General features: G+C 44.6%; 1 protein-coding gene across 2 annotated transcripts in view; it reads right to left on the bottom strand.

Annotated features, from left to right (window-relative positions):
- SPTLC2 (serine palmitoyltransferase long chain base subunit 2) overlaps nt 1-19,118 on the bottom strand; it is a 70,545-nt gene that overhangs the window by 4,830 nt on the left and 46,597 nt on the right. For both annotated transcript variants that reach the window (XM_085858530.1, XM_085858531.1), the window contains 7 exons: nt 17,274-17,398; nt 12,497-12,590; nt 11,267-11,372; nt 10,306-10,525; nt 9,670-9,796; nt 9,340-9,475; nt 9,043-9,172 (listed from right to left, as the gene is read on the bottom strand). In XM_085858530.1, coding sequence (XP_085714656.1) covers nt 9,043-9,172; nt 9,340-9,475; nt 9,670-9,796; nt 10,306-10,525; nt 11,267-11,372; nt 12,497-12,590; nt 17,274-17,398 — 938 coding nt within the window. The remainder of the gene's footprint in view (nt 1-9,042; nt 9,173-9,339; nt 9,476-9,669; nt 9,797-10,305; nt 10,526-11,266; nt 11,373-12,496; nt 12,591-17,273; nt 17,399-19,118) is intronic.

Below are 19,118 nucleotides of genomic sequence, written 5' to 3'. Positions count from 1 at the left end.
ATACCTAGCGACCACGTGGCGATCGACCGAGCCCTCACACCCTCGTCGGAACTCGTACGGAAACGTGCCGCTTAGCGAGCTCGTTCCGTGTGCAATGCCAAGCGGTTTTAATCGCCAAGTTCCGTTGGTCCGATGATCCCGTTACTGTGGCACAACAGCCTTGCGAGTTCCCAACACGCTCAGTGAATGCAGAAATGGACACAAACAAGCTGAGAACATTTAACAAATGGGGGTATATTTATAAAGCAATGGGGGCTAGGGAACACAGAAGACAGAGCTATACCGAATATCAGAAATGCAATGAGAGGATTTATACAGCAAGCACTTAAACAGTTTCACTACTTATTAGACGGGCGCCACGAACACACATACGCACGCACGCACGAACGCACGCACGCACGCACGCACGCACGCACGCACGCACGCACGCACGCACGCACGCACACACACACACACACACACACACACACACACACACACACACACACACACAGAAGTGGTGGCTATCGCCTTTATTAATACCCCCAGCTCGGAGGGAAGGTGAGCTGGAGGTAAGGGTCGATCTTGGACCTTCCACCTCGTGCGGTCTTCAAGGACCAGGTCCTCGGGGTCGAACTGGACCCCCCCCCCAGCACGATCCAAGCGGCGAAATTGGCAGGGCGGAGGCTGGCGGGAGAAGTCCCTCCATGCGCAGACACCCTCCAGAACTCGTGTGCAACCAGATCAACAGGGGAACGACAACGTCCAGAACGACAAGGGAATCACGCCCAGCTCTACAACGCACAGACCGCGCCTGACGCAGAACAGAACGCGCGCGGACCGCGCCTATTATTATACCCCCCGCTTCGAGGGGGGCGCCTCCTCACAACTCCGCCCTCTCCACCCGGACGACCTTCTTCAAATGTGCCGTCATCCCTCCCATTGGTCAAAACGGGCGGCAACCCCCCCCCGATTGGCCAGGTGGCGTGGTGACATCACTTGGACCCGCCCTCCAACAGGAAGCGGAGCAACAGGTTTCTGCAGGGGCTCCGCCCACCCCTGACGTCGGCCAGAGCGAGGTGAAGGAAGTGAGGCGAGGGCGATGCGGTGTGGTCGGTGATGCAGTCGGTGGTGGAAAAATAAACGAAAAGCAAACCTGACCATCAAAATAACTTCACAGCGCAGGAGCATTTAATTACCCATGAGACCAGGGTCGGGGAGCTATCTATAAAACACGTACTTACCGAGATAACTGAGCTAAAGGACCTGACTGTTGAGTGTGATAGCTTTCCAGATTCGCAACAATAGGTCATGTGGTGTTTCAACCATATTGGGAAAACGTTAAAACTTTGGACCTCTGTATCTCTGAAACCGCACCAAGGAAAAAATTGAAACTTGGCACGTAGCAAGTACTCCTTGTGGGGAACGAGTGTGATTTTTTATGACCTCATAGGTGCCCTCGTTATGACATGATAATTGCATCTGTAGACAGCCATATCTGATCAGAATGAACATTTTTGAGGGTCAGAGGGAATAAAATGGTCAACAGAAAAAAATATATATGTTGACGTCATCGGTCACATGATTCGGCAGCCATTTTATTTTATTTTTTTAAACCTTCAAAATCTTCTCTGAAGTGGCTGAACAGACTGAGGCAAAATTTTACATGTATGACCACCTATCCATGAGGAACAAAAGGGTCACACATATGACATCATAAGTCACATGGTTTGACAGCCATATTGGATTTACCCGAAAACTCATAAAAATCTTCTCCGCCAGAACGGCTGGACAAATCAAGGAGAAACTTCACACAAGTGTTCCCCAAGCCATGGGTGTACAATTGACACAGAGCAAGTACTCAGGTCAGGTCAGGTATGGGAGCATGTGCCAGAACAGCACGTCGCTGCGTCCACTTTCTGCCGGTACTCCAGGGGCCTCCGTCTGGCCTTCCCCCAGGCAGATGCCAGGCCCATCCCCATCTCCTTGAGATACTGGTCAACCTGCTGCAACGACGAGGCACGTGGTCGGCCCCTTGGCCTCCTCCACTCACGAGACTCCCTCGCTGAGAGAATCTGGTGAGCAGGATCAGCGTCAGGAAAACGAGCCACATGTCCATACGGCCGCAACTGACGCTCACGGACGATGCAGGTAACAAATCTCATCCGAGTCTCTCTCAGCAACCGCTCGTTGGACACAAAATCTGACCAGCGATAGCCAAGGATTCTCCGAAGAGACCTGGTACCAAAGGAATTAAGTCTCCGTCTCAGATCCTTGGTCAGAGTCCATGTCTCGCATCCATAGAGCAAGACTGGAATCACCAAGGACCTGAAGACTCGGACTTTCGTCCTCCCGCACAGGTACCGGCAGCGCCACACCCCATGATCCAGTGAATCCATGACTCCCCAAGCCCGACCCAGACGTCTATTGACCTCTGACTCACAGCCAGCAGAGACATGAATAACACTGCCAAGGAAAGTGAATCTCTCCACAACCTCAACATCCTCACCACAAACAGACACAGACAGGCCAGCAGCATCCAAGATGTCACCGAAAGCCTGGATCTTAGTTTTGACCCAGGAAACCCGTAATCCCAGCGGCTCCGACACCTCATTCAGCACCTCGAGGGCCCCCAAAAGGATATCTAAAGTCTCCGCAAAGATGACTGCATCATCTGCGAAATCAAGCTCTGAGATCTTGACATTCCCAAATGATGCACCACAGCTTGATCTTTCCGACATCCTCCCTAGAATCCAGTCCATACAAGTGCTGAAAAGTGTGGGGGCCAGTACACACCCCTGACGAACTCCAGTAACAACTGGATACTCCTCATGCGGAATGAGTGTGGTATTTTTTCTGACATCATAGGTGCCTTCGTTATGACATCATAATTGCATATATACCGTATTTTCACGACTATAAGGCGCATATAAACGTCTTAGATTTTTGTCAAAATGTGCGACGCGCCCTATAGTGCAGTGCGCCCTTTGTGTGACAGAAACTGCCGCCGATGGTAATTTTCAAGAGGAAGACTTTGCCTAAAGAGACGTTTCCAGCAGGCGTCATTATCAAGGCAAATGAAAAGGGCTGGATGGACGAGGGAATGATGAAGGAGTGGCTGAGGCAGGTGTATGTAAGAAGACCGGGTGGTTTTTTCCACGCATCACCTTCGCTCCTGATTTATGACTCTATGCGTGCTCATCTCACCGACGACGTGAAAATACAAGTGAAGCAGATGAACGCTACGCTTGCTGTGATTCCGGGAGGCTTGACAAAGGAACTCCAACCGCTGGACATCGGCGTGAACCGGCCGTTCAAAGTGAGGCTGCGAGCGGCGTGGGAGCGGTGGATGACCGAAGGAGAGCACAGCTTCACAAAGGGTGGAAGGCAGTGCCGGGCGAGTTACGCCACAGTTTGCCACTGGATTGTTGATGCCTGGGCTAACGTGTCTGCTGGCACTGTTGTCCGAGCTTTCGCTAAAGCCGGCATCATTTCGGAGGAGCCGCACGGTGCAGAAAGTGACTCTGACGGCGAGGAAGGTGGACCTGCTAGGTTGGGTTTAGCGCAGTTCGATTCCGAAACAGAGGATGAGGATTTCGATGGATTTGATTAAAGACTATTACCGGTATTTGATTGTTTTAGTATTTTTGTAACTAATACTTTAATAAAGCACAACCAAACTCAATTTTGCTCCCGATCTATTTTTAAATACGCACACTTGTGTGCTTGTGTGAGTGTGTTGTTGTACGGCGGACGTACGTAGTAGAGGATATTCATATAAAACCCGCGCCCTATCGTGAGGAGCGCCTTATGTGTGTGTCAAATACAGGAACGGCACACACAACTGAGACTGCGCCTTTTGGCACGGTGCGCCTTTTGGTCGTGAAAATACGGTAGGTAGAACGCTACATCCAATCAGTATAAAAAAATTTGAGGGTCATCTTAGGATAAAATGGTCCACAATTTTATTTTTCGATGACATCGGTCACGTGGCTTGGCAGCCATATTGTTTTGTTGTTTTTTTTAACCTTCAAAAACCTTCTCTGAAGTGGCTGAACAGATCGAGGTGAAACTACACATATGACCACCTATCCATGAGGAACAAAAGGGTCACATATATGATGTCATAGGTCACACGTTTTGACAGCCATATTGGATTTACCCTATAACCTACAAAAATACACCACTCACAAGAAGTCCTGGCGAGGGTTTGCAATCACTGATTGCTCTTTTTCTTGTTTAAATTGTGCTGTGTTTATTCTTAGCTGCTGCCCACCTTCCTTTATATTTCCTCAAACCCCAAGAACCGAACCACCCTTTTCCCATTGGCCCTTGATTCCCACCATCGTAGCATTTTCCAGGAGCCTAACCCCCTCAATATTTGAGGGTTTACTGTAATTTGTTGAATAATGTGGTGTAAAATACGCTGCATTAACGGTAGTAAACTTCGGAAAAAAATGTCGTTTCTTCCTCCAGCCTTTAAAATCTCTATTCTAATTTAATTGAATTATCTACTTGAACGTTGTAGAACACAAATCACCTTCTTGTCACTTCCAAAATCCTCTAGTTTAGCAGGACTTGGCCAAAATATTACGCCATCTCAACCAATTAAATTTGCACCTCACGCTCCAGAGGACCCAACACCCAGGTGACCCAAAAAAACCCACAAGACCCTAAAGATCTTGTCGACCCTTTAAGACTCCACTATAAATGGATGAGTTGTGTGTGTGTGTGTGTGTGTGTGTGTGTGTGTGTGTGTGTGTGTGTGTGTGTGTGTGTGTGTGTGTGTGTGTGTGTGTGTGTGTGTGTGTGTGTGTGTGTGTGGTTCTACTGGAGTATTCTGGTGTGGAATGTCATACGTCAAAATGATCATCATTATCTCCCTGAGTTGATTTGCCTAATTAACTACAAAGAACCTGGAAGAATTCCCATGTTTTAAACACACGTCATGTTAAGGTGCGTCAGGTAGCTTTATACGTCCTTCCGCGGCATGGCATTCAATTTACAAAATATATAGCAAAAATGATAACATTGTAACAAACCATCTATTAATAAAAATAATATTAAACAATAATAATAATAGTAATAGCACAGGTAGTATCATTTGGCAAAAATAATAACAAACATCATCCCCACCCTGGCCAAGGCACATCTGGGCCGGTAAAAGGCAAACAAATGCTGAAGCAGTACAGCAGGCAGGTATGTAACAAGGTCTTGAAGACCAATGAAAATTTTGTCCAATAAACCAACAGGCACACTAGCAATTCCAAAGGGTTCCATTCATTTCTGGGCTACGCCTATTGCATATTAAAAATTCCAAACGGAACCGTTTGGTTTCATATTTTGAAGTCGATCTCAGGTCTGACATTGAGGGTCTCCATTCATTCTTGGGAGAGCAGAAGCAGCACATCCAAGGTAGAGTGACCTAGTATGAATCCAAACTGATGGTCAGAGATTAGACCATTGGAAAAGAGGAAGAATTTGAGGTCTACTGCAACGATGGATTCCAATCTTGCTGATGATTGGAAGTAAACCGATAGGTCTGAAGTTCAGGGGATTGGTTTTTCTACCTTGTTTAAGTAATGTGGTAAAGCTGGCTGACTTCCAAGTAGATGGAAGATGACCGAGTGAAAATGATATGGTGAACAGAGCAGAAAGAGGATGTGCCAGAGCAGCAGTGCAAGAGGATGTGAAAGGGCAGCATGATACGGCCTCTCTTTCAGAGGTCCTTATTTGATGAACAACTTCCTCCCTCTTGGAAAGTTGCGAACATCACTCCTATCCATAATAAATATTCCAAAATGGATCCCCTCAACGACAGACCTTTCAGCCTTCGCTCCATCATAAGAAAAGTAATGAAGTTCATATTTTCCACCAACCTTAAATGCCATCTCTTCTCAAACTCGCTAATCTCTGACGACGAGTTTGGCTTTAGATCTGGCCATTTCATTGACATTACACTGTTCTTTCTTATACAGCAGTGGCTGGATGCTCTAAACCACAATAAAGAGACTAAGCCATCTCTCGAGCCTTTGATACTGTCCAGCACCCACCCAGCCTTCATTTTGAAGTTGCCTGTTTCCTATTCATGTCGTCCTGTTGAGGTGTTTTTTTATGATTTCCTCTGAACAGAAACAGCAGGTGGCTATCGGTGGTATCTTTCCTTATGACCTTTGCCTTTGGGCTGCGGTTCCACAAAGCAATGTCTTCAGAGCTACATTATTCTTGATCTATACGACTCTCTTGAAAAACAACTTTATCATTTTCATGATGACTCCACTGTGTACAGAACGACAGATCACACTCTGGAAGACTGGACACTGATGAAGCACTTCGTCAGACCTGGAAAGATAAACCACTGGTCAGTGATTTTCCTGTTTCGTGACGGCAGGTGTCAACCACCCCCCCCCCCAGTGTGTACAAGACTTTCATGTGGAGGTCCGTGGAGTAAATCTCCCTTCTCTGGGCTGGTGCTCCTGTGTCTCAACTTGCTCCTCTGGAGGCAGTCAAAAACAAGGCTTTCCACATCATTAATATCTCAACACAAGAGGTAGATTCCCACAGACGAAGTTGGTAACTCTCTAATTGATACAAGAACCTGCTCTGACTCCTCTCTTGCACTCTCCCACATCTGACCTCTCCAAAACACCTCAGGTCGCATGCATTCCTCTCAAAATCATCTGCTCCACTCCAAAAATCGAGTCTGGTTATCCACCTACATTGTCTTATTTTGCTGAATGTGATCATTTCCACATGTCCATTATCTCGTCTCTCTCACTTCAGTCTTTGAAATGTACTGCCCATCACGATCACAACTGCTCATGCACATCCTCAATCTCATCGACACATGCCTATGCTTTCCCATTCTGCGTTTCTCTGGGCCATTGTTACTTGTTATTGTCCATTTCGTCCTTGTGCATGTCCAACCCACACCCAACCCCTGGCAGCTTGGGAATCGCTGCTTCCAGCATTCAGCTACTTGGTGAGCCTGGACACATGCATTAACAATAATAATAATAATAATAATAATAATAATCCATCCATCCATCCATTGGGACCATACTCTGTGCAGAGGATTGGTGCTGCCCAAGCAGTCTCTTGGCTATTGGGCACAATCCTGGACACAGTATACCAGCGTGCTGGCACTCATTTTGCCAACCTCGGAAGGATGACAGGCCGAATTAGCCCCACCTGGTATTAATTAAACAGCTGAGTGGGATTTGAACTCAGGACCCTCGGATCCCAAGCCCACCACTCTAATCATTAAGCCAACACCAAGCATATAATAATAATGTGACGTCCACGGGACTTGAACAGTCCCGCCAACGTAGAATGAGCCGAAACGATGGAGGCGGTTTATTTCTTTATAACCCAAACATGGCGGTTCTAATCGCTCTACTGCAAACGGGACGAGGAAGGTGGCACGAGTCACTTTTCACTGAGTTGATGATGTTTATTTGTTTTTCTAATTATTACCAGAAATAACAAGACTCGGCAAGAAGAGGGATCCGGGGCGACTCGACGGGATGGTGTGGGATCGGGCGTGGGGGAAAACACAGACAATTCCAATGAATATAGAGATCTCAAACCTTCTAAGGCGCCAAGCGCGCGCGCGCGCACACACACACACACACACACACACACACACACACACACACACACACACACACACACACACACACACACACACACACACACACACACACACACACACACACACACACACACACACACACACACACACACACACACACACACACGTAGCTATTTCTGGTGGTCAGGCTGGACCGTGGTGTGGACGCAACTGTCCCTGGATCAGCGTCAGACCAGCTGGCCTTGCTCTCGTCAGGGGGGCAGGAGAAACCGTGGTGCTGTCGACCTCCTGGTCTTGGCCCAAGTCCGCTCACAGCCGCCAGGGAACCAGTTCTGGCGCCAAGTTGCGAGCAGGAGAGGGAGGCAGGTCCGCCCGCCGTTCGACCCCGTACTGCGAGCCAGCAGAACCCCAGAGCCAACCAAGGTGAGGCACGAGGCTCAGCAAGGCTCCAAGACACGATCAAGAACACGATCGAATCAGCACAACAACAAGGACGCTCTCCGCGCAGCAGCCTCTACACCAAAAAAAACACGATCTTTTGGTTGCAATCTTCTTCCTCTTTCTTTTTGACCCCGAACAGAACCTTTTTATCCTTGGTCCTCGTCACTTCAATCGAGCCGTTTATTGGCCCACCGCCATCGCCTTCTGCCAATCGTGATCACGGGGCGGAGCCATCCGCTGCACTGTCCTGTGACGTCACGGCCAGTCTTCAGAGAATACCAAAAGGGGTTTATGCAGACACACTTACCCTATCCCGTGTCCCTATCTAATTACGTGACATTTATCATTTCCCCCTTGAAGAAATGAACATTTACTAGACAACTTATCACCACTGAATTGCTACTTATTACATCGAGATCCTGGTAAACTCGAACAGCATGGCATACCTAATTAAACATCCTAATTACCCTTTGAATGCATACCCCCCCTCAAACGTAACAATAATAAAAACAATAAAAATAGGACAAATGGACATGCAGCTTATCTGGGCCCTGGCCTAATGTTGAGGAGCATTCTGTTTAGTAGCTTAGCAGCATTCTGACTGGTGGGTCTGGAGAGGAAGATTTTTCAAAGAATTTACGTGATTTTCCAAAAAATTTACTAAGTCTGCTATTTTGACACTTCCGGTGATGTGATCGGCATGACCTCCGCAATTCAACATCACGGCCCTGGCCTAATATTGCAATCCAAATTTGGTAGCATTCTGACTGGTGGATCTGGAGAAGAAGATTTTTGAAGTAGTTTACCAAGTCGGCCATTTTCACCTACTTAAAGTCACGTGACCAGAACGAGCTTTGCAATTCCTGTTCCCAGTCAGGAGAAGAATGTTGCTGCCAAATTTCAGCTGGATAGGCCCAGCAGTTTGGCTGGAGAAGTCGAGAAAGGAGACAGACGGGCGGTGCACGATGACAACACCTTTTCTGGAATATAAATTCCAGATCAGCTAATAATAAAAATAAAATGTGTACCGTGTCAAGCATTTCACGTGTGTGCGCTGCAGACACGCAAAAGCGAGCCCGAGACTCAATGATTGTTGTTGCTGGAAAGCCAACCACCACAACTCCAATCCTCCTTTTGAGCATCTCTCGCCCGAATGCCCTGAGGGGGACAAAGCCAAGACAGCCAATCACCTTAGATCACAAAATCATTTTGACCTATGCCTTCCCTGCCTTTCTGCATAATTGACACCAGCAATTAGGCAAGGTACTCCAAACAAAATATGGTGCAAATACAACGGAGTGCGGAAGACAATCAAGGTAACAAACCCAGTCTTTGCTGGCAGGTAGATCAGGAGGGGAACGACAGGTGAGTCATCATTCCCATAGATAACAAAGCCCAAATTCCTCAGCCTCTGTCGAAAGTAGCGCGTGTTTCTCAATAACTGTGTGATGCGATCTTGACCTGCCACAAAGCAAATTACAATTTAAACATTTACAAAGATGAAGAAAGTTACGAAAAAATATTATTCGTAAATTTGAAGATGAAAGGATGGAAAAAATATTGGGTGAGGGGAAGGAATCTGATCAGCATTAAGTCGAAATTTAAATGCATTGAACAGCAGCAAGCAGTGGAGTAGAAAGTCCTATTTTGAATACCTATAGTAGTGCCGTCATCTCCCATGATGCATTTCATTGAACTGATTATCTGCTGTGCAACGGGCGGTGACATGGATGTTGCGTAGGCCGCACTGTGCGAGTTTGCTCTCAGGAAGTCCACCAATGCCTAGTGAGTATACAACATAAAAAGAACACATTCAAAGCATGCCAACGAATAATTCATCCATCCATTGGGACCATACTCTGACTCTGTGCAGAGCGTTGGTGCTGCCGAAACAGTCTCTTTGGCTATTGGGTACAATCCTGGACGGGTCACCATTCCGACACAGGATACCAGCAAGCTGGCACTCATTTTGCCGACCTCGGAAGGATGACGGGCAGAGTCAACCCTACCTGGTATTAATTCAACAGCCAAGCGGGATTTGAACTCAGGATCCTCAGATCCCAAGCCCACCACAACGAATAATGAAGACTATAATAAATTCCACGTATGTACGTGTGCACATGTAGGCAGACAGACGGACGTTCGTGTCGACAGGCATGTTTTCTGGTTTCTTTTCCATTTGCTGCAAAGCAATCTTGTCTTATTGCATACAAACTATTTGTGAGGAAATACATTCCCAAATCATGTTTCACACAACACGTGCACAAACATACATGGACGATGGCAAATACCTTGCTGCCTCCGATGTATCCTCCCGCTGCGCCAAAACTTTTCGTAAAAGTACCCATCATGATGTCTACATCTCTGGGGTCCATCCCAAAGTAATCCACAACGCCACGTCCTGTGGGGCCCACCGCTCCAATACTGTGTGCTTCATCAAGGTACAGATATGCTTTGTACTTGCGCTTCAACACCACTACTTCTGGTAGACGGACGATGGAGCCCTCCATACTGCAAATGTGGCGAGTCGCAAGGAAACAGGAACAATTTTAATGAGAACACGTCGGAATTTATTGCACCGCCTACGTCGGGCTGCTTGGTGTGCAAACCTTTCCAGTTTTAACTTAGGATTAACAAACCAATTAATTCAATAGAAAATGCCAGCTTGTTCATCAAAATGGTAAAAATAAATAATAATAATAATAATACTAAAACCAAGGCAAAGGGAAGGTTTGCATCGAATTACTATTTTCCATGATGAACATGAACAAACAAAATCAAAAGGCACATGTTGCTTTGTGTTAAATATAAACAATAAATAGAACAATGAAGGATATTTGTTAAAAGTTTACATCCTTTTATTTTAAATCAGCAAGAGATGTGTGTGTGTGTGTGTGTGTGTGTGTGTGTGTGTGTGTGTGTGTGTGTGTGTGTGTGTGTGTGTGTGCACGTACTTCAATTTGTCACACACATACACACACACACACACACAATACCATATGTTGCGATTATCAACATCCTGTGATGTACCTCTTCACCCCTGTCCTCCACACCTTATGCCCTCCATCACCACCCTATCGTATCACTACACTTTACCTTTGAGAGGATGTCAGGTTGGATTGTGGTTGTGGTGTGGGTGTGGTGTTGGATTGGGCTCGTGGGTGGGGCAATGGGGTTGTGACTTGGGGATGTAGATGAGGCACAGGCAAGATGGGATTATTGGCCTTGCCCAGTGTCGAGCTATCCTTGTACCTGTAAATTCCTTCCACAATTATCAGAATCTTCTTCCATGGACGGTGTGTACGTGGCTGTCCATGCACTATGGCCTCCCTGAGTAACTGCTCCAGACTCTTCATATCTGAGATGGTGAGAACAAAACAAGCAGTGAAGCCATGATCCCCTCAGCAGCAGAAAACTCCTCATGTTAACTCTCATCATTAACCCATCCATTCTCTTACAGCCAATATTCACAGCCACTACTCATCAACTCAAGGTTACAATGCATAACCTTTTTGTGCAAGACTTCATTGCAACCAAAACAGTATTCAAAGTTCAGGCATGAATGTACTTCAATTTGGAAAAAGAGAATAATAGTGGTAATAATAATAATAATAATAATAATAATAATAATAATAATAATAATAATAATAATACTGCAAAATAGGACATTTTGGCATCAATTTTGGAAGTGGAATACAAACAAATAAAAACTCAGCTCATCACAACTGGACTGGAATGAGCATTCCAGCTCTTTTCTACCAGAGCAATGCACTCTTATGGTATTGTAGGGAGTGGGGGGGGGGGGTTCACCACCCCAATCTAATTTCACCAAATTAAAGGCCTTTTATTTTGAAATATTCTGGTAACATGCACCTCTATTTGCATCGTCGAGCAGACAAAATTTCACTTCGCATAGGTTTCCTTGATGCTTGTAATTGGTTGAATCAATCTGTTTTTCAGCCTCTTTAATATCATGCTCCGGTGTCCTTGAAGTGATCATTGACACATCGTTTTCTGAGACTTCAATAGCAATTCCGCAGCACCGATTTCAGAAAGCACTCCGGAAAGGGGATGCCGTAAACGCTCATTGGAGCATCGATGAGCAGATTACAAGCAACGCAATCAAAGGAGTTTCGACACTGCTTCAGGTAATCATCCAGGCTGAACTAAACATGCTAATTACAATCACATCTTTGGATTGCTGCGCAGAGATGGCAAAAAACAAACAAACACCTAAAGCTGTTGCGCTGCGTCGATGGGCATGCATTAATAAACACTTGTGTTTTACATAACTCAACTGGAAGCCTCACAAATTGTACATCACAATGCTATTTGCAAAGGCCGCATTGCGATTTGCATCATGTTCCTAAGCATTTAACGAATGTACAAGACGACTCAGACATTGAGAAGACGACGACGTATCTCATGCCTGAAAGGTAAATTATGAAGTCTTAATGCAAATATGCCGAGAATAAAACTTACTGTTGTGCTTGAAGATTCGGATCGTAGCACCTGAGAGTCGCGCACCCAGCACAAGTGACACGTGGTTTAACTCGTCACTCAAGATCAGGCATCCCTGCCACGCATATTGGAAAAGAGATTCTGAATAAATAAATAAAAATCATGTTTAACTGCAAGGTACTCACAAAGCCCCTTCAAAAGGTGAGATTTTAAGCCTTGCCTTTTTTGGAATGTTGTTTAGTGCGGTTTTAAAACAAAATTGATGTGCACATTGTTGCGTTTATCTGAATGTAATCAGTTTTGTAATGGTGTTGATGGTTACAGGCCGAAGCAGATACAAAAGCTCTTACATGTAACAGTCGAATACAAGTTTTCACTTACACTTTTACTTCAAGCATGGAGAGGAAACACTTAGTACTCCAATACTACGAACTTCATCTACCTACCACAGGTTTGGCTTTTTGAAGCTTTGTCTCTAAGTCAGGACCTGACAGCAATGTGGAATTCAAGATCCTCAGGCTTTGGAAATTAGGGCAAAAACAAAGTTGAAATCATGCTTTTGTAGTTCGAGACACCGCTGCAAGCATTTACAATCTACACCATTCCCGACATCTCCCCGGTAATACTTGTGTCTGTCACATCAGAGCCAGAACCTTGCTTTGCACGAGCAAATAAAAGAGCTTCATAAACACATTTCTTGTTGCCCGCTTGAGTTGAAGGTGGTTGTGAATTGTACGAAGGTGTTAGAAAAGCCAAGGGGAACTTTCAAATTGAGGCACTCTGACTGCAGAGTCAAAGAACATCCATATAAAAGACGTGGAGAGAATTTGCACACGATGCTTTTTCAGCATTTTTTGAAAATGAAGCGAAGAACGATAGATGAAGATGCTATAACACGAAGGAACACATTTTGTTTACGATATGATGAACGAAAACAACAGAATAAAAAGAAGAAAAAAAAACCGAGGCAATGAAATGGAGAATAACCAGAGTTTAACGACGCAGATGTGAATATACTTTAATTTCAAAAGGCTTACGATATATTGGTAACAGCTTCTAAAGCATAATTTGGTACCCACCTTGAGTTGTCCTGATAAGATCAAATTACAGCAGTTTCTGAAGAGACAGTTCACCTGTCATGGAACTTGGTGGGGAATTTCAGGATTTTGATCCATTTATGATGGAGCAGATATATACTCAACTTGAAATCGTTGTTGTTCCCAGCAAGCAGCAATATGCCACTCTTGTGGTTCTTAATACTACAAGTTGTAGGGCTGACAGCCGATAGAACAATAAACGATAGTTGCTGAATTGTGTTTCTGTAGATGGTACACACGAGCCATAGATCGCTGGTAAGAAAGGAGATGGATGTTGATTTCACACAACGGTTGGCCAATTAAGCAACCAGCTCTGTTCCAAATGCAATTGAGCTTCATCGATGTTTTAGATGCCCTAACGTAGGAGAGTGGCAAGTGTTCCACAACTCCCAACTTCAAATTATTGGATGGCTGAGACTCTGAAAGGATCAAGATGCGAGCTGCATGATGCAGAGTACCCAGTCTCCATCATGTTATCGAATATAAACGTTCAACCATTACAAGCACGAAGGTTTTCTGCTCTCATGCTTTGTTGAAGTACAATGAGGGACATTTGGGAGCGTGGGAAGGAAATGGCGGAGAGCTCCTTGTGAACCAACGGCCATCCATATCTAGTGCCCAACTGTGTCTGCGGACGTCCTCCTGAAGTTGGGTTACTTTTTATTAGGAGATTGGTGGCAGGATTTGCACTCCGGCTACCGTAAAACCCTTCATTCTGCAAAACATTCCAAAAGAATTAAAAAAGAAAAAGAAATCTGAAAACTCACTCCGTGAGAGTACCTCCTGTGCAGCTTCCCTTTGCAGGGCAGCTCACCGAATGGTGGGATTGGGGCAAAGCCTTCGAGACCCCCGATCTTTGATGACAGGAGGGAAACGATGGAGTAACCTTCCCGGGTCAGATTGCGGTAGTGCGTGTCAGGGTGTTGCTGAGGTGTCGTCCACCAGACGGCGGCCTCCTTGGGTTAACCTGAGGCGGTTCCTTCGGGTGGGTGCCTGGAATGTCCAATCCCTAAGAGAGGATGATCACCTGTCTCTGTTATCATCTGAGTTCAAGCGTTTGGATATCGGTATTGCAGCACTCTCTGTGGTTCGGAGAACGGATTGAGGCGAGATCATGGCGGTTGGTTACACCTACTATTGGTCTGGTCGCTCTGGTGGTTTTCATGCCCAATGAGTTGCTGCAGCTGTTTCCAATAAGCTGACTCCAATGATAATTGAGGTAACACCAGTCACCGAGCATATTATGAGACTAAATATTCGTCACTCCTTGGGTGTCATTTTCCTGATCTCTGTATATGCTCCGACGGGGGGCAGGATATTGAAATCTGTCCGTCCGTCCATCACGCTATCTCTTCCTAAACGACTGTGCAGAAATACACCAAACTTGGTGGTTATGATCAATACATGGTATGTGAAGGTGCAAGAGCAGTATCATTTTGGTTCTGCCCCCTGGGGTGGGGTCAAAAACCAAAAAACGCAATTACAGGCACATTTTCTTGAGTGAAACTTTGCATTAGCAATCAACATTTGGAGACGAGTGAAATTACGATTTGATCCCAGTTCATGCCCCAGGGGTGGGGATTTAGGGTCACAGAGGACAGGGGGTCAAAATTGTAAAAAAAATATTTTTAACTCAACATTTGATATTGGGTCATTCCTGATGGAACCTTTCACCATCTTTCAACTTTGCTTTTGATGGGAAGCATGGGAATTTGTGATGGTGCACCATCAATTTCGCTCTAGTTATTATTTGCTTTTGCATACCTCTCTGAACAGACTGATGAAATGCCTCCTGTTTTAAGACTCAAACATTAAGAGCATATAAACATATGTTTATAACTTTAACTACCTCCACCACTGAAGGTGGGTGAAGGTTATGTTTTCACTCCTGTCTGTCTGTGAGGAGAATATCAAAAAAGCTGTGGATGGATTCAGTCATGACTTGGCAGACAGATTGGGTGTGTGACAAGGATGAATCGATTCGATTTTGGTTCAGGTCCAGATCCACATCCAGTTCATCAGTGGGATACAATGTGTAAACTGTTCCTCCGGGTGGAGGTATGCACTCTACCGAGTGCCGTTCTAGTTTTTGTTGTGTCACCTTTGAGCCGACTTCCAAGAAAATCCGGTTGCTGTGTCAAAGAGAGTTGGATCAAGGTTTATAAGAATCTTCAAACCAAGGAGGTTTTCCAAAATTCTTCAAAAATATCTATTAGTCGTGGAACAGCCATTAGTAGTGGAATGGCCAAAAATATCTCATGGGAGCGGAATCTCATATTTTTCACATTAAATTTTCCCATATCCTTTTTGGATGTTCATAGTTTTTGTTACAAATATGAGCCTCGTTCAATTTGATGAAAAAGTTATCTCTCCATGGCAATGTGTTGTATTTTAAAAGGAAAAGATGCCTTATGACGATGCAGGTTTAATTTCCTTTTTAAGTTTGTTTAAAAAAAAAAATTGTGATATTGGAAGGTTATGTGGGGAGTATTACAGGTCAAAAGGTCAAATACCCCAAAGATTTTTTTTTATTTTTTAACCCAACTTTGTTTCATAACTATGAATCAGTAAATAAAAGACTATATGGTTGTAGTTGTGAAAGTTATACATTTCCATCATGGGAGGCTTGGGAGTGTCGAAGGTCACGTGTCCCAGAACTGTCATTTTTAGCTCGCCTGTTCGAAGAACAGAGAGCTATAGCGATACCCCCGGCGTGAGCGTGAGCGTCAGCGTGAAAATGTTAAAGTTTTTGGTGCAAGTTATTTAGAAGCTTGCCATTCATTTAATATGTGTACGAGGATGCTGATATTTGGCATGGAGGTTCCTTTGGGGTATATTATTGATGTAGTGAAGTTGAAATTAAAAAAATAATTTCAAATGTTTTAAATTATTGACCTGTTTTGAACTTAACTTTTTTGTAGCACATCAACGTTAAAGTTTTTGGTGCAAGTTATTTAGAAGCTTGCCATTCATTTAATATGTGTACTAGGATGCTGATATTTGGCATGGAGGTTCCTTTGGGGTATACCATTGGTGTAGTGAAGTTGAAATTAACAAATGATTTTAATTATTTTTTATATTTCAACCTAAGATGGTGTCAAAGCACCCAATGCTCGCCTGTTTATACTAGACGCTTGCCATTCATTTAATATGTGTACTAGTTTACTGATTACAACATACAAATACATATATTGCTTTAAAATTATTTGGATCAGACTTCACTGCAATCCTTTATAAAAAATATTATTAGACTCGTCTTTTAAAAACGATAAATGTATAAACAGGCAAACATTGGGTGGCTTTGACACCAACTCTCTGGTTACCCTACTATGGAGGTTATAGATCCCATGGTGTCCTTCACGAAGAGTATGCAAACTACCGCTGGCACCCTGAAGAAATTACAAATTTCTACTCTGCATCAGCGACACAGCTACTCCCCCAGGAAAAATGATACTGTCCGCAGCCATTTGCTGCACGCGAAAGGTGGCAGCACGTCTCAACATTGTGCTGAGTTTGTCATTTTAAGCTTGTCAATTAGCCTCAAGTGATGTATTTCATATAATTTAAAACTTAAGGGGGCTTTGTGTTGCACGATAATCAAAATAAAATTACAAAATCAATCTTCTCAGCATTACCATGAATGGTCACAAGTGCAAAAGACACTGCAATTTTAAATGTATTTAACCAATTTCTTGGCTCACCTTCTTCACCAATGCTGGAATGTTCATGGAGTTGGTAGCAAAGCCCATTCCAAATGCCATCGCTGCCTCGACACCCAGGAACTTGGCTGTGAGCTCTTCCAACTCCTCATGCTTGTCCAAGTTCCCTGTGCAGTGTGTTTATGCGAGATATCTCATGATGAGTGACCCCTTTTTGGCAGCAAAAGACAAAAAAAGCAACTTTTCCTCCAACATAATAACAATAGAAACTCAGGATTGCATTAGTGGGTAAACATCTCCATTTACTTATGGTTTAAACAGACAGACAGTTTTTTTTCTTCTTCATTACAGAAAATTTGATGGGAAAAAAAAAAATCATAATTCTTCACAAATCACAAATGGTGTTCAATGTGATTTATGAAAACAATTCTGTATAATGTGGGGATTACAAAATCATAACTGTGATCAAGTTCTGCAAATGACTCATGTTGTCATGACACCCAATCAGCAGGATACATTCCCACATTTTGTGGGGGTTTTTTTTCACTAACAGCAGCTTTTTCAAACTGGTTTCACTTTCACCCCTCCACAAGCCCAACACCCCCCCCTCCCCACCCCCAAGTCATGCAAACACAGTGTTTGTTCTCATACACGAAACGCTCGCAAAATCCAATATATACTTCCACTTACCTCCAGATGCGTCATCACCTCTTCACCTTCCCAATCCCTTATCCTCCTGCTAATTTATTCTTCTCCCTGTTGTATCACACGAGATCTCCGAAAGTTGGTGTTGTTTTCAGCCATTATTACAATTTAATTTTCACATTACAATTAAAATTTCTGGAAGTGCACTATTATACAATAGGCTCCACAGTTGCATGTCTGCTGGTTTGAAGAATGAAACACAGTGTAGGCACTCCCATCACTTACTTTATCTGCATCATTTGTCCATTCTTGGGCCTGTAATTTAGTCGGTGTCATCCACCAGACGGCGGTCCCTTTGGGTGGGTGCCTGAAATGTCCTCTCCCCAAAAGAAGATGATCACCTGTCTCTGTTATCATCTGAGCTCAAGCGTTTGAACATCGGTATTGCAGCACTCTGAAGTTCGGAAACCGGATCGTGGCGACATTATGGCGAATGGTTACACCCACTCTTGGTTACCATGCCCAAGGAGTTTCTGGAGCTGTTACCAATAAGCTAACTCCAATGAAAATTGAGGAAACACCGGTCAACAATCGTATGAGATGAAGGATTCTTCACCTCTTGGGTGTCGTTTCCCTGGTCTCTATATATGCTCTGACTGAGGCGAGTGATCTCACCGTGAAGGATGCATTCTATGCCACACTCGATTCTGTGGTTGATCAGTGCCCCAGGCGAGATACTCCTCTACTCTTGGGGTATTTCAATGTATCGACTGGAACTGAAAGGGATGGTTACGAGACATGTGTTGGTCCCGATGGGTCTGGAACTGTGAACCAGAAGAGCACCAAGTTCCTTGACTTTGCAAGAAGACATGGGCTTAGGGTGGCTGGTTCATGGTTTCAGTGCCCAACAAGCTCATCGCTGGACTTGGTATTCTAACGCTGGTGGTGTGGCAAAGGAGATTGACCTTGTGATTGATCCAGAAATGTAGGATCTACCGGAGTGCTCAGTTCCTCAATACTGAGCACAGGCTTGTTGTAGCAACTCTTAAGTTGCACCTTAAATCTGGGAGAATGGTACCATCCAAGCCTCAGCTTGATGTTGGCAAGCTCAAGGAGGAGAGGGTAGCTGAGGAGTTTGTGAACAGGCTGAGTGGGGATTTGGGGGGTCTGGGTGCTTAGGGGACTCCTTAAGAGTTGTGGAGTGCCTTCAAGACCACCACCCTTGATGTTGCCAGTGGATGT

This window comes from Eptatretus burgeri, chromosome 15, assembly GCF_056783735.1.
Source record: "Eptatretus burgeri isolate ZD-2024b chromosome 15, Ebu_testis_v1, whole genome shotgun sequence".
In the NCBI taxonomy this organism is placed as follows: Eukaryota; Metazoa; Chordata; class Myxini; order Myxiniformes; family Myxinidae; genus Eptatretus; species Eptatretus burgeri.
This window is presented reverse-complemented; position numbering and strand designations above follow the sequence as displayed.